Source organism: Callorhinchus milii, unplaced genomic scaffold (genome assembly GCF_018977255.1).
Source record: "Callorhinchus milii isolate IMCB2004 unplaced genomic scaffold, IMCB_Cmil_1.0 Scaffold2, whole genome shotgun sequence".
NCBI lineage: Eukaryota > Metazoa > Chordata > Chondrichthyes > Chimaeriformes > Callorhinchidae > Callorhinchus > Callorhinchus milii.
Window position 1 is genome coordinate 53406240 of NW_024704743.1, and position 16448 is coordinate 53422687.

At 40.4% G+C, this 16448-nt stretch overlaps 1 protein-coding gene across 2 annotated transcripts in view; it reads left to right on the top strand.

Annotated features, from left to right (window-relative positions):
* Nucleotides 1-16448, top strand: part of igf2bp3 (insulin-like growth factor 2 mRNA binding protein 3) — a 94728-nt gene that overhangs the window by 55171 nt on the left and 23109 nt on the right. For both annotated transcript variants that reach the window (XM_042332253.1, XM_042332254.1), the window contains exons 4-9: nt 7565-7616; nt 7707-7770; nt 10423-10710; nt 12935-13069; nt 14460-14582; nt 14667-14802. In XM_042332253.1, coding sequence (XP_042188187.1) covers nt 7565-7616; nt 7707-7770; nt 10423-10710; nt 12935-13069; nt 14460-14582; nt 14667-14802 — 798 coding nt within the window. The remainder of the gene's footprint in view (nt 1-7564; nt 7617-7706; nt 7771-10422; nt 10711-12934; nt 13070-14459; nt 14583-14666; nt 14803-16448) is intronic.

Sequence of the window (16448 nt, forward strand, 5' to 3'; positions counted from 1 at the left end):
TTATAAATTTGTATCTTCTACCTTCTATCTTCCCTCAGCTTTTGCTCTGAATGTCTCCTCATCTTGGGTGTTTTTAACCTCCACTTCATCCTTTTTTGCTTCACCTCTGTTGACTTTTCCTCCTTTCTCTCTTCACAACCTCTCCCAACACATCAACTCCACCACTTACATGCGTGTCACCTCCTCAACCTGGTGATTGCCCAGGGCCTCACTGTCTTGGACATCACCATCACTGATAAAACCATCTCTAATTATTACTTCATCTCCCTTAACTCATCCCATTCCATGCTACCCAACCCACTTCTAACTCCTAACCCCCCCTTGAAAAATATCCCGCCCCTTCACTGCCCTACAGTCATCTGAATTCCTTCCCCTCTGGCTCTTACCACAATGACCTTACCTCCTCAATCACCCTCCTTCACATCTTCCCTCTCTGAAATCCTCAATACCCTTGCCCCATCACCATCCCACAGTTCTTGAACTCCAGGAAATCCCCCTGGTACACAAGCCATCTCCACTCCCTCAAATCACAGGTGTGTGCTGTAGTTCGAATGTATCTGCCTCAAATCCAACCTAACAGTCCATCTCTAGATTTGGCTGAACCACACCAATACTATTCACTCCATGCTTGCCTCAGTCAAATCATCACCCTACTCCAGGATCTCCTGAAAGTTAAGGACAGCCTCAGGCTCCTCCATCAGAAACCAACCCTGCCCACCTTCCCATGCCCTTCCCATCCTTTCCTTAGGCTCCAAATACGAGAAGATGATGGATTTTCTCTGGTCCAAAATTGAGAGGATTTGCTCTGCTGCCTCTGTTTGCGCTACTGACAGCCCCTCCCCACCTACCCCTCCTTCAGACTCCAACCATCTCTCCTTTCCACATTTTCAACCCCATCTCTCCCTCATTTCTCTCCATCATTTCCTGAATGAAGTCTACCACGTGTTTCCTGGACCTCATCCCGACCCCTCTCCTGACATCCCAGCTCCACCTCCTTGCCCCCTTGCTAATGGACATAATTTTTTCCTCTTTGTCCACCGGCACAATTCCCACTCATTTCTAAACAATGCTCCCACAATCCATGCCTGTTCCCTAACTACCATCTTAAACTCCTTTTTCTCTCCAAATTATTGGAATAAGTTATTGCTTTCCTTCTCGTTCTTTCCTCTCCTCGCCCAGTTTCACTGGCTCTCCACCTCAGAGGGTCATCTTCACTATTAAATTCACTCACAGGCTTACAACCCCTACCTCTGTAACTTTCTAGAACCCTCCCAACCCATTCTCTCCCTTCGCTCGGTAGGCACTGGTCTACTTCACGTCTCACGCCCTGCTCGTCCAACCATCAGCAATTGGGCCTTCAGCCTTTTTGATCTTATTCTTTGGAACTCCATCCAGGTATCCATTTGCTTTGCCCTTTCCCTAGCCTCCTTCAAGGTCTGTCTCAAGACCTTCCTCTTTGACCATGCCTTCGGTCATCTTCATACCTCCACCCCCTTGGTCCCCACCTCTCTCTAATCTAACCCCTTGCTCTGGCGCAAACCCTTGACTATCCAGCGCTTTGGGACATCCTCCCAGCATGAAAGACGCCACGCAAATGCAAATTTGTTGTTGTGTCTGAGTAATTTGTAGCTCTTATTGGGATACTAAATTATGTTTACATGGTAAAATAAATAGTCCTTGCATTCGATATAGTGTTTTTCATCTCAGGAGGACATTTCTGAGTACTTTACACTTTATATACTGTAAAGTGTAATGACTACATTTGTAGACAAGTGCAGCAGTCAATTTGTGCACATTGGAATGCACACTCTCTCTGGAGGGACACACTCTCCTTATCCAATTCCAGAGGATATTAGATGCAGGTTGATGAGAGCCAAGTCTTGGGAACCTCCAGAGTATGCTTTGGGTTACTGCTGGAGTTTAGCCAGCTAAGAATCCATAGCTGGACATTCAGAGCTTGATCTGGCAAACTTCCTGCTGCTTGTTCGGCGAGGACCATCTTTGGCTTGCAGATTAACCAGTCATGACTGGGAAACATTCCACCTCCCAGTAATAAAGATAATAATATAATAATCTTTGCATTTGATATAGCACCTTATCACGTCATCGAAGTCTCAAAGCGCTTCACAGGATATATTATAAAGTCGATTGACTGTATTTGGGGGGCTCAGCTAGTGATTGGTTTGCCCTTCCAAGTCCTCTGAGCCAGGCTGGCTGGTTTGTTGTTACCAGTGCCCTGAAAAACTGGTCAGGAAATGGAAGCCCCAGATCACCACAAAGGGTTGACTCCATTCCAACATTCAAGCACGTCACTTTGAAACCAGTTCAGCTCCAAGGAGACCCTCTTACCTCCTCCCAGAAGGATTCAAACATTTGTCTTGATAGGGGGCAGAGGCAAGCAACCAAGTTCTGGGTATGAAGAATTTTAATTTTAAAAAGATGCCTTTTTTTCTATAAAGCGAATGGGAAGATAATTGAAGTATCCACAATTGTTGAGGAGATTGACAGTGGGTGGAGGTAAATTTGCTACAGTAAAGAGTAAAGTTCTAGATGGATCACATCAATAATCTGGAAGTTAGGTGGAACTTTTTTAATGCAAAAAAGTGATACTTATGAAATAGTGCCAGTGAAAGCAGACTTGAGGCGCAATTTATGGGTTGTGTTAACCATGGGTAAATTTATATACAGAGGGGATTACAAGTGATTTTAATTATGTAATTAACCATTGAAAAGGATGACTGATTTATCGGTTAATTACATAACTAAGGGCACCTGTAATTTCATTCCTATGTATGTTTATACATAATGATTAGTACAACACGACCTGTAAATTAGCCTTCAGTGTAAATGAGTTTGAGAGCAATTGAATGCAATTTTGAATGAAGGGATTGACTAATTTGGTGTGAAAGTAGTAAATGGGGTTGAGAATGAAAAGGAAATGGGCTTTTTGAGTCTATAGAATTCATGTGTATCTGCGTATCCTTTTAATCTGTATTCAAGCCCTATGCGGAATTGTACTCTTTGAGAGAAAACGTTACAGAAATAGAGTCAGAGTAAATGAAGGCCTGGTAGTATTGTACTTTAGTTACTCTTGAATGGAAGAGGATTTGGGTTTGCACTGAAGCTAAGTTTTATTTGGCATGATAATCAATTATCCAAACTGTCTCCTTATTCTCAACGGGATCAGATCCAATTAGTGCAGATAACTGGCTCTGTCAAATCACTTTGATGATTGAAACATCTTATTTAGCTCGGCATTTTACTGAGTATTTGAACTGAGTTGAATGCCATTGCAATACCATCGATTAACATTTTTATAATTAATAATAATCCTTCCAATTGATGTAGCTCCTTGCATGTCGGGAGAACATCAGAAAGCGCTCATTCAATCACTACTTTGGAGTGTAGTGCCCACATACATTTTTAAATCAGGAAATGGTGTGAAAACATAACAGTAATCAGTTTCAATAAAACTTTAGAACGGCAATTGGGGAAAATGTTTATGTCTTTTGTATGTGTGCTGCGACTAGTTTGCAGTCAGGTATGTGGTAGAATTCTTTCAATTCCATAAATAAGATCTAGATCTAAGTATTTCCTGAATGATGACACAATCCCCTTGTGTTGTTTTGTTGGTCATTCTGCCAGAAATCTTAGCTGGTCATTTTGATATCCATAAATTTAGAATGGGTCACGCCAGGATCTGGCTAAGCATTCATAAGGCAATTAAATCTATTGCTGATTCAGTGAAGAGGGCTTTGATTTTGGGATTGGAAAGCTATTAAAAATGGTCGGGCTTGGATGATGGAGTGAATTGGATAGGAACACATTTGCTTGTTCCAATTTATTTAATCTAATGCAGACCTGCTTCAGACTATATCACAGGCTGAGATGTGAAGCTCTGTATTCAGGGTTATTGGAACTTGTGGTCATGCTCTAAAACTACATATTTTTTTCCCTCTGTAATATTTCTTTCCCTCCAGTTTTTTTTTAAAAAAAGACTTATTGGCCAGTTTCCAAGTCTGCAATCCATACAGGGAATAGTTTTGTTAAGCGGTGTGATACATCACCACTCCTCAACATGTCAGCGAACTGGCTGACCAAAGAAAAACTCAGATTTGAGGTGCATGTTCTTGCAATATTTGTTACAAGGGTTAGTGAGTTTCATGCCAATCTGGCTGGTGTGTATTGTGTGATTTGCCAAGCTGCCCATGTGCGCGTGAGTCATGCCTGGGTGGGTGGGGTGTGACACACACTTAGCTGCGCATGTGTAAGGGTGTCTAGACTGATATTTCAATGCAATGGTGGTTGAGTGTTGCACTGTTACGAGTCCGTTCTTCAGATGACATGTCAAGCCTATGTCTTGGAACATCTTCCTGTTCAGGTGTATGTTAAAGATCCCATGAATGCAGATACGCACTCAGCTTTCATATTGTATTCAGAAACTGGAAAGGTTATTAGACTCAAGCAGCCCATCTATTCAAAAAGCAAAGGGTGTTTCTCCCAGTGTTGAGGCTCACAATCCCCAAACAAAATTGGTCATTCATTTCAAAGCTGTTTGTGGGACTTTACTGTGTGCCACAATCATCTACAAAATATAGACATTGTTTCTTTACATTGTTTCTCAAAGCAATATGAAGCGCTTTGAGATCTCCCAATGTGAAAGGCGTATCAAATACAAGGATTATTACAACATCCATGTTGTAACCCAATCCAGATAAGTCAACTCGCAGATTGTCAGCATGTGAATACAATAGAAACCTGGTTTGTGGTCACCTCAAGTAATCCAGCCACCTCACAATTGCGGGCACATTTTTAGTCTCTTTCATTATCAATGTTAAATAGACAGCCTCTGTCTGCTTCAGTACAACGGTCATTGATCGTGGCCATTACAGCGCCCTCCTCTGGTACAAAAAGCCCCTCAGCTACTAACTAGCGCGCTATAGGCCTTGGGCTTCTCGCGTTGTTTCCTCGACACTGCTGCTGTGGGTGGAATGGGCTCTGGTCACGCTTGCGCGGGCAGAAGTGTTGGGATCGCGGCTGCGTGAGCGGGAAATCGACTTCGCCCAGCGTCCATGACCTAACCTGAGCTCTTGCAGCCAATTCCTGGTAAGTGCTATATTCAGAGCACATGGTTAGTGTGTGCATTGTTTGTTTTGATTCAGTGATTGTTGGTAAGAGCTGTAAATATGTCACCACAGAGGGAGTTGTCCTTACGTGAGAGAGTGGACTTAACCAAAAACAGTGAGGGCAAAAGTCACAGACAGTTGGCTGTAGTCTATGGCATTGGCAGAACATTCTCAAAAGGAAGGCTGAATACATGACAGCTTTTGTTTCAAATGTAACAATGCCTTTATTGCAAAGTATGGTTGTTGAATGTTCATCATCCTTGTCCATTATCAATGCCCTTAACATTACATCAGTGACCTGAATCACCCAACCTGTTTCAGTAGTCAGGTCACCTCACTAAGTAGGTCGCGTTTGCCCAGTCCCTTGAGTAACCGATTAGTGAGGTTCTACTGTACATGCTGCTCTGTAATTGTGGCTTTGTTTGAACCCTACTTCCTTGAAGGATTGGATCAGTGCCCTTGTACATGGCTTGAAAGGCCCATCACTGCCATAGGAGTTCTATAAGACATGGAGTTGTAATTTTGGGAATGAAATTGCTTCTAGATGTGGGGTGGATAGCTGGGTTTATTGGCTATTTTACATTAGCTTTGCTTTGGGCAGGGAAAAACCCTGTGGTTTTAGCATTGTGTGCATGCACCCCACAGCATATTTACTCCAGTTCTTTGTGGTTGAGTTTTATTGTACTTTATTGCGAATACCTTGTTTATTACTTGTATAATATAGTCCTGTTGCTGTGGGTTGATTTTGATATTTAAAATTGCGTCTGTCCTGAAGTAGAATTATTGGAAGAGTTTATTGACTTTCAGCACTTCTCAAAGCTTGCCTGTATGGTTTATGCAAACTATAGTGAGACTTTAAAACAACTTGTTGCAGTAAGTGAGAGGTAAGAAAGAATTGTGATGCAACTACTGGGTTGAGCTGATTGCACTTCAGATGATGCCCCGTTCTAGTGCTTTATTTCTGTCAAATGATTACTGCGAAATACTGTCTTATCTGTCATCTTGTTTTAAACCTGTCCAAAGACATTAACTTTTCAGTGATCAAAGTTTCTTCTTCACATGCTAAAATGTAGGTGAGCAATTTGAAGTGTTACTTTGAATCCAGAATAATATAGGTGCATTTATCCTGTTACAAAGTTATTTCATACTTTCCCTTTTCCCCGATTGTAACTCCTAAAAACAAATACAAAATTAGACCAACTGTAAGCAGCCTAGTTCTAAGCAGAAATAGGTTCTATGAAGCTGATTGTGGTGTAAGATGGTCAAAGGTTGTGGATTCAAATCCCAGTTGGTCTACTTTGCCCTTTCACCTTTTTAAGGTTAACCACACGAGGACCCTGCCTAATATATTAAGATACTTGCCCGTGACTAACATTAAAAACAATTACCTTAGGTGAGTGAGGTATCACCTGTGATTTGTATTGCATCTGAAGAGGGAAAATGGGACATTTTAAAAATAATTGAACAATCACAAGCAGAGGAATAGTATTGGAGGGTACAGGGAAATGGCTTCTTAGAGGAGCATACATTGACATGACAAAATGGGCCAAAAGGCCTTCTGGTATGTTATACATCTCTGTGATTCTGTAGATTTGAAGTCAGACAGGTCTGTAGTAATCCAAGGATTGTTGATGGTTGATCAACTTTACAAGCCAATGTAGGTAGAGTGGTCTAGTTGGACAAATTGTGGATTGTGTTTAGTGGAGTCCTGTAGCTCAGTGGTTAGAGCACTCGCTTTGCAAGTGAGACACCTGGGTTCAATTCCAGGCAGAGGGCGAAACCTTGGGCAAGTTTCCTTACTCCACACGCCTACTAATAATCCCTCCAAAAAAACAAAACAATAATAAATTGGTCATTTTCAATCCACGACTGTTTGTGGGACATGCTGTGCGCAATTGGCTGCCGCATTTTGCCCACAAATATACATACAGTCAATTCACTTTACAACATATTCTGTTAAGCACTTTGAAACGTCTAGAAGACGTGAAAAGCGCTATATCAAATGCAAGGATTATTATTATTATATTAATGTTAGTTGTAGAAAGCACATCATGCAATTTATTCCTTCAGTGCTTTCGGAATGGTTGCTATTGTTCCTTACAATATATCTCTACTGAAAAATTCTCTACCATATGATTGTATAAAGACCAATATGAAAAACTAACAAATGTTTGTGGAGTTCAGTTAAATGGACTTGTTTTTCTCAGTAGAGTAAAAGGTTAAGGATTCTTACCAAGTCCTGTGCTTGCTTCAATTCTAAATTATACAATTTGTTTGATATCTATGTATTTCATGCTACACTCAAGGCTAATAAATATAAAACATGCTTTTGCTCTTAACTTGTTAATATTGAAACATTATAGTTTTGCTCTTAACTTTGTTTAAACTATCAAATTGTCAATTATGCATTTACATGCCATACATTTTTCTCTTTCTAGGTCTTGGATAGTTTGTTAGCCCAGTATGGTTCAGTGGAGAATTGCGAACAAGGTGTGTAGTTAAAAAGTCTGGTTTGTTTTTATAAGATGTCTCTTGTAGCTTTATTGATATTTCTTTAACTCCACACTTTTTGTTCTGCAGTTAACACAGATACAGAGACTGCAGTAGTGAATGTTACGTATTCTACCAAGGAACATGCAAGACAGTGAGTATTACATCCACTGGCTTTAATAATCTTCTATTTTTAATTTGACTTTAATCACAAGATGTGGAAATGTACATGATTGCTTACTTCATTTGGGAGTATTATATACATCATCCTTATCCTGTTTTCCCTCCCCGATTGGGCTTGGTGATGATTGTCTGTCCTCTGCATATCTCTGCGGTGATGAATGTGCTTATTTGCTGTAGATGGCTCAACAGAATGAAATTCCAGCCTGCAGTACAATGTTCCCTGATCACATCTTTTCGAAGACTATTTGACAGGTGGTAGCTTACCTGGTCTCATCCTTTCAGTGCAATTTCTTTTGTACCAATTATCTTTCAACGATTGTTTACTTTTAGCTTCTTTTTATCATTTTCAAAAATACTAGAATGAGCTAATTCATATCAATCATCTGCATAACTTGCACAGGAGCATAATTGCAATGGGACAAAATGGGCAATTTTCTTTTGTTTCTTTGCTAAGGTGGAATCTTACCCAGTAACTTATGCAAGTGTTGGATGCTATTGAATTTGGATTTCCTCGGTAGCTTAGGAGTTTGATACAATTGGATATCACAACTTCTTGTGGGATGGAAGAAAGAATGGTTTAAGATTTTGATCATAGTGGTCTCACCATAATTAAATCAGCACAAGGTTATTTCTTGAATGAGGATCTCGTGACTCCGATCAGCAGACCCTCCAGTCCAAGTTATAGGGAGAGAGGCACACGGCATCCAGCCCACTTTACACTGTGAGATCCTCCAACCCGTGAGTGCACTTAGCAAGTACTGATTGAACAAACAGTGTTTCGTATAAACTGGCTATGTTGTGGCCATTTGGGACACCCCACCCATAATTGGGTTTTGTTCCAAAAAGCTCAAAATGGGTCACAACTTCTATTGAATCATTCTGAGCTTTTTGGAACAAAAGCCGATCAACTTTCAATAGAAGGAGTTTAAGATTGTAATGCTGTATCTTTGAACATTATTTGACTCAACAGAAATTTTGAAGGACTAGACTTTAGTGCCAGGGGCCAGGGTGACTTTAGACTTGAAATTGTCAGACTTCCACTTAATATCTCTTAGTGGTGAGAAAGGAAACCACCAATTCTAAATGATGAGATTTTTGTTACACTTTTTTGATCGATCAACATATTTGTTAAACTGCCTCGTTTGAATGTTTCGTTCGCATCCCAGCATAACTTTTTAAAATGCATTTGTGTAGGCAATCCTGCCCTCTCGTGGTTAAAAATTGTAAGAGCCAACTTTAGCTAGTTTCACAAATTCACAATTGGTTCAGATAATTCAGGAAGCTCCTTCAGCCCATTTGATCTCAACCATCTAGAATGCAACCACTACATATAACAAGCTGAGCCTTAAATGAGTCTAGCATCCCCTCTACAACTGGCTCTGCCAGTCTCTACTGAACATACTGTATCCACTTCTAACTCAAGCAGTAAATTAACCCATAAGAGGGCAAAATATCAATGTTGTCCTCCTAGAAGTAGTCCAGTTAGAGTTTGTCAAATACAAGCATGGTTCCTGTATCTGTTGGACACAAATACGTTGTACAGAATTCTAAATCTGTTATCCTGCCCTAAAGTGGTTGTCACGAGTCCGAACACTGTAAATGCATTGTAAGCATTTAACGTGCAGATTTTTGATAACTATAGTATGATACATTGCAAAGGATTATTTGACCTAATATTTTGCTAAATTTGCAATATTAAATATACTAATAAAATGTTGCACTAAATGACAGCAATGAAATACAAATTGCAACACATCTTTCGGAAAGCACAGCTTAGGATGAAAACCAATGGTATCTGTTATAGAAGACTAGACATTAAAATAACGGTACAATGGCTCAGTACACTGAGACAACCATTGCAGAGTTAATTTAATGTCCGGTACGCAGAGATAATTGGCCAATAAAAATATCTGGATCTGAACAATATAATAATAATAATCCTTGCATTTGATATAGCGCTTTTCACGTCTTCTAGATGTCTCAAAGTGCTTCACAGAATATGCTGTAAAGTGAATTGACTGTATATTTGTGGGCGAAATGCAGCAGCCAATTGCGCACAGCAGTGTCCCACAAACAGTCATGGATTGAAAATTACCAATTTATTATTGTTTTTTGTTTTGGAGGGATTATTATTAGGTGTGTGTAGTAAGGAAACTTGCCCAAGGTTTCGCCCTGCCTGGAATTGAACCCAGGTGTCTTGCTTGCAAGGCGAGTGCTCTAACCACTGAGCTAAGGACTCCAATATTAATATTATATTTTATATGTTCATGAGTCTTCAGAAGTAAGTGTTTGTAGGTCACTCAACAGTAGGGGGTGTCACAACCAATCCTGGCTCTCCTCCTCACCAGGCTGGCACCAGGCACACTACCAATAGAGGGTGCTGTAAAGGGAACCTTGCCTGCTTTTCACCTTCATAACCACAACAGGCTGGGACCAATTTAGACTCCCCAAGCAGCTCCAGCTGAAACCAGCAAGCTCAAGCTGGGCCAAGATTCAAACCAACAAGCTTCCCATCTGTAAGCTGAAGTTCTATCCACTACACCATTCACTCTTATCCACTGACCCCCGCCTCCCCATGCAAAGCCTAGTGCAGATTTTACATTGAGTTTATTTTCTTTAATAGAGCGATTGAGAAACTTAATGGCTACATGTTGGAGAATTACTCGCTAAAGGTAACGTATATCCCTGATGAGATGGCTGGTCCACAGAGCTCACAACAGCCACCTCCGCAAGCACGGCGAGGGCTTGGGCAGCGAGGTCCACCCAGACAAGGCTCTCCTGGAGGCACAGCTCGACCGAAACAGCAATCTGATGTTCCTCTGCGAATTATGGTTCCGACTCAGTTTGTAGGCGCCATCATTGGGAAGGAAGGAGCAACAATTCGGAATATCACCAAACAAACACAATCAAAGTATGTATCGTTCAATGCAGAGCTTTTTAAATATGGGAAATTGTCTCAATATTTTGTCTGAGCATAGTTGTTTTTACTTGATAGTGAAGGCGGGAATGTGGCAGGGTATTGCAGACAAATGCTGGGATAAAGGAAGTACGAGTTCATATCTAACTTAAGAGTTCATGAATGCATGTCAACCGTAGTCATTTTTTNATGTGGACCCAGGAATTCCAATCCATATTTATAGGATTTGTTTTCCTTTTCAGACATTCACAAAAGACACCCACCTCATAACAAGAGCTTGACTGGCATTAAAATAGCACTTGGGGCATTAACCTACCGTGTCAAAGTTCTTGACCTAACTAAGGGAAGAGCACGCATAACAGAAAGAAGTCTAAACTCCAATATGAGGACCTAAAAATAAACGAAATAATATGTGTATCCCTTACCCAATACTTGAAGTTTCGATCTTTACATCAATAATCTTTTCAGCCTGGCTCAGTAAGTATCACTGTCATCTCTTGAATCAGAGGGTTATGGGTTCAAGCCTCATGGCTGAACTTTGAATTCATATAGTCTAGGCTGAAGCTCCAATCCAGTGCTGGGAGAGCGCTGCATTGTCCTTGGCTGAGACATTAAACCGAGGTTCCATCTGCCTGGTCAGGTGGATCTTAAAGATCCCATGGCACTATTGAAGAAGAGAAGGGAGTTTCTCCCTTTGTCCTGGGCAACAATCACCCAGATAAAAAGTGACATTCATTTCATGGCGGTTTGTTGGGCATTCTTGTCCACAAATTAGTTGCCACATTCATCTACAAAATAGTCATTATGCATTACATTAAATCCTGTGCAATGCTTTGAGACATCGTCCTGATGTGAAAGGCTCAATATCAAAAGCAAGGATGATTATTATTGTGAAAGCTTCTAAGATCAAAATCTCAAACCTCAGAGATAGAATTGTTCCGGATCAGAAGCCAGAACACCCTTCATGTTTTGTGGGCTGTTCACTAAGAACCAATCGAGACTCACCTGACGTTTCGCTATTCTTTTTCCTTTTACTGAAAGCTTGAAGCTTTCTTTATCAGTGTTGCCCCTCCATTCAGTTTAGAAATTTCCAAAAAATTTGGTTACTTGGCTACACTCATCGGATAGCAAAGAAGGTAAACAAAGGTTTATCTTGCAACCAGTTTGAACTTTGCTATGTTAACAGAGCCAGGTGTGGTGGCTGATAGATAGATAAACAAATTAGCAGAATCTGCTTTATCACAGTTATTATTTACAGTATTTATCACTGAACTATTAAGCAAACAATAATCAACTCAACAATAAGGCTATTAAGACTTGAGAAAACCTTTGGGTTTTTTGGTGGGGAGGGGCGAGTCATTTTCAGAACTGAATCTGAAAGTGACATTGGTGAAACTATTTGTTTTTTTCCTCTGTATCTTCTAAAATGTGAAGTTGCTTATATGTGGATAACTGAGTGTTTTGAAGCCCCAAATATCTTGGGGTTAATCCTTTTTAAAACTGTGTACCGATGTAGATTGAGAATAGCTTCTAAGTGTTTAAGTTTAAAACTATAGAACTTTGCAGCTTCATATGAATTAAAATGTTTGTTTGATTCTAAGATGCTTTGTGGTTTCTCTCTTCCTCACTAGAATGCTTCATTTTGCACTTTCCTAATGTAATTCCCTTAGTTCTTACAAGCTACCTATAGGGTTTGAGAAAGGGATGCAGTCTCCAATGGAAAGAAGACTTGAATTGCTCATTCCTCCTCTGATGCTCAGTAATGAAATGGTATAGAATCTGAATCTTCAGTGCACTGAACAATCTGATGGCAAGATTCATGTATGTTCTGATTTCCACATGGCGAGGCCTTGGATTATAACCATACTGTCAAGTTGATTCAGGCTTTTTTCTCTCACATGGATGGAAAATTGATGAGCGCATTCCTGCTGCCCTGCTTCTCTCAGGAGCTGATCTATATTCTGAGTTTGGAGAGTTGGTTTCTAGCCCATTGTTACTGAAGAAAGTGCCCGACACAAAAAGAGCCGATTGGAATTGGGGAGGAGGTTGTGGTACTTCCCCCTTTCCCTATTCTTACCCTCCCCCTGCCAGCCCAACTTAGAAATGGATTGCATGTTTAAGATGTGTTGAAACTCTGCCATTTGAACAGACCTACACAGACTCAGTATTATTCTCTTGGTTCTTGTTACTAATGTCAATGCTGCATATTTGTGTTCAGGATTGATATCCATCGTAAGGAAAATGCGGGTGCTGCTGAGAAACCAATAACTATTCACTCAACGCCAGATGGGTGTTCTGCTGCTTGTAGGATGATTACAGAAATCATGCAGAAGGAAGCTCAGGATACAAAATTGTAAGTAAATGGTGCAACTGATGTGTTCAGAACCCTAAACATGAGACAATTTAGTTGGAACCCAGAAAGCAATTGCATTCATTCCTTTACTAATGTTGGCCTCAATTTTGATTCCAATAGTTTATTTCATTGTAGTTCTTTTTCTTCCCCCTCCCCAATTATTTTTCTTAGATTATGAAGGCAATGCCCTGTGCTGAGGTATGCAGTTTCACAGATATGAGTATGACTCCAATAGATTTCTCAAGTGTATTCCTCTTATGCGTTTTTGACAGCCTAACTATTGGTTGGTGGTGGTGGGAGGCGGAAGAGAGGAAAGGTGGGAAATCAACTGATCTTATCAACTATTGCCCACTTATGACCAATAAATATTTTTGGGGTTCATCTGGTGTCTTACACATTTTACCATATTAAGATATCCAAATCAGTGTTCCACATGTGTATGGTACCTACACATGGAAACTCCCCTGTGTCTGGAATGGAATGTGTACTTTCTCCCAGGAGAGACGTGCTCTCCCTACCTCTTCCAGAGAGCATTAGATGCAGGTTGGGAAGAGCCATGACTTGGGGACTCCAGAGTGTGTGTTGGTGTACTGCTGGAGTCTAATGAGCTAGAAGTGGGTATACTGGCTCTTCTAAATTGTTTTCCTAATGCATTGCCTGGGCAAACTGAAGACGATTGTAGCAACTCCCTTTTGCTAACACAGGTGAGATCAGATAATGCAGCTGAGATTGGAGTTAAACCTGGGACCTTCCTGGTCCATATGGCCCTGTGCCATTGGGGAAGGTCTTTTCCTGGCAGTCTTACATGTTTCATTCTTCCCCAATGTGTGCATGCTGAGAATATTATCAATGTGTGCCAGCCTGGCTCAGTGGTAGTACTCGCCTCTGAGTCAGAAAGTTGTGGGTTCAAGTCCCATAATGGGTCTTGAAATCACATAGTTTAAGATGACACTCCAATGTGGGTGTCTTGCATTGTTGGAGGTGCTGTCCTTCAGATGAGATGTTTAGACCGAGATCCCACCTGCCTATTCAGATGGATGTTAAAGATCCCATGACAGTATCGAAAAAGAGAAGGGAGTTTCTCCTGGGGTCAACAAACCCCAAAATAAAATTGGTCATTCACTTCATGGCTGTTTGTGGGACATTCCTGTGCCAAATTGGCTCTGGGGTTTGCCCACAAATACAGTCACTCCGCTTCACAGTAAATCCTGTGAAGCGCTTTTGGCCATCCTCCCAACGTGAAAGGCACTATTCCAAATGCCAGGATTATTATAATTTTAATGTTAGTTAACTATAGTTATTAACATTTGATATTAATTTGATACAGATTTCACTACTGTACAGTCACAGAAAATAATGTGCAAGATTTAATTTTAAATCCTATTTGCAGCACAGGAGAAATTCCTTTGAAGATTTTAGCACACAACAATTTTGTTGGCCGACTTATTGGTAAAGAAGGAAGAAATCTGAAAAAGATTGAGCAGGATACAGACACCAAAATCACTATCTCTCCGTAAGTTTGAATGTATGGTGTTCAGTTTTTTGGTGTTTGAACTGTTATTAAGAATACATTTAAAAAAAACATTATGTTTGGCAGCTTGCAAGACTTGACGCTTTATAATCCAGAAAGGACCATTACCTTAAAAGGCAGTATTGAAGCGTGCTCCAAAGCTGAAGAAGAAATTATGAAGAAAATCAGGGAATCCTATGATAATGACATGGCTGCTATGAATGTAAGTTTGCCAGAATATGTTTTTATTCAAAAATAAGTACAGGACTTGATGGTGTGTGTCTGTCAGAGCCACAGCAACAACATTGAGTAACTTTGTGTTTGTGCATGTGTGTGGGAGGGCGGGGAGAAGCAGTTGGATTCCATTAATGATACGGTGGTTGGGGGTCTATAAAATAAGACTCCATGTTATAAGTGGGCTCCCCTTCCAAAGAAGCTGAAGCAAATAGTCTCACCATCTGTGATTACATTTCAAAGTTAATGGTGGTACTGGATAGAACTGAATGCTCCAGCATTAAACACATTTTTTGAGAGTTGAGATGATGGAAACCACAAATTAATTTCAATCATTTCCTAAGTATGGATATCTTCATCAAGAGCAAGAAATGTGATTAATCCTCAATTTTTCCATTCTGTTGAGAATTTAGCAACCTAATACAGTTGGACCCTGTTATTTCACGCTTCAGTGTACCATGGGGCGTATACAATGTGGGGTATGATCGTCCTGGGGTATACAAAAGTGCAGTACATGTCAGGTGTTGACTGACCAACTTCCTGATCCTAGTGTGTAGGTGCAGAAAAAGCAAAAGGCTCCATAGTGTTTCAAATATGAAGTAGACCAACTAAAATGATTCAAGGTTATTAGGTTTAGAGGTTAATACAGCAAATCAATCTAGGATTCAATTGGATGAATATATTGGATGGGCTAATAGTGTACTGCTTATCCTGAAGTTACAATATTGCTGGGTCATTTACTGCAGGCAGATGTTCACAGATTAATGGTGGGCTTCTGCACGATTTCTACAAGAAGCAGTATTGATGTCACTTTGCATAGAAAGTGAAGTCAGCATTTAGGGCGCAGGAAGTGATGGTGACCTGACTATCTAGAAGTTGGGCTTTTTATTGTGTGCAACCGGTGTCATGGGCCCAACACACAGGAAGTTATATCGTTGTGACTGAATGACCATTTTCCCACCTTTAGTTATACACAAAGGGCCTGAGACATTGGACCCAGATGACCGTGCTATAATGGGTTTGTTCTATGTCATAAAACCTATTGTGACTTTTGGTCTCAAAAGTATCCTAATTGATACGTCTGCTTTGTGGTGCAGGGAACCTTTGTACTGTTAAGTTTTTGAGTTAATAGTGCACATTAACCTTTTTGTATTGGTCTAAATCGAGGCCACACAGATGGGGTAAGAAGTTTCTTTGATGTTTAACTGTGTTTGAACTTTGTCAACCCCAATAAACATTCCACAGTGCAAAATTGGCAATTCAGAACTAATTGGCCAATTTTCCTCCAGTCGTAAAGGTTTTATGATGTGGAAAATAGTAATATCCTGTTGTTGTGGTCAATTGTGCCAATATCATGACTGGAAGACCAATGTTTGAAGATTGTTTTGGTGACAAATCCTGTCTATACTCTTCTCCCCACCCCCAAATCATGGCCAGACCTATGTGAGGTATACAACTAATGGCAGAGAAATAAACTTTCCAGGTTTAGACCTTTAATCTAACCAAAGTAACCTTTAATGGCTATCCACAAAACAGCATTAAACATGCAGGGAAAACCAAGGATGATTTTTTACCTGCTCTTTCTACAGACCACACAATGAATGATGAAATCCACCAGTGAACCTTATTTCCTGG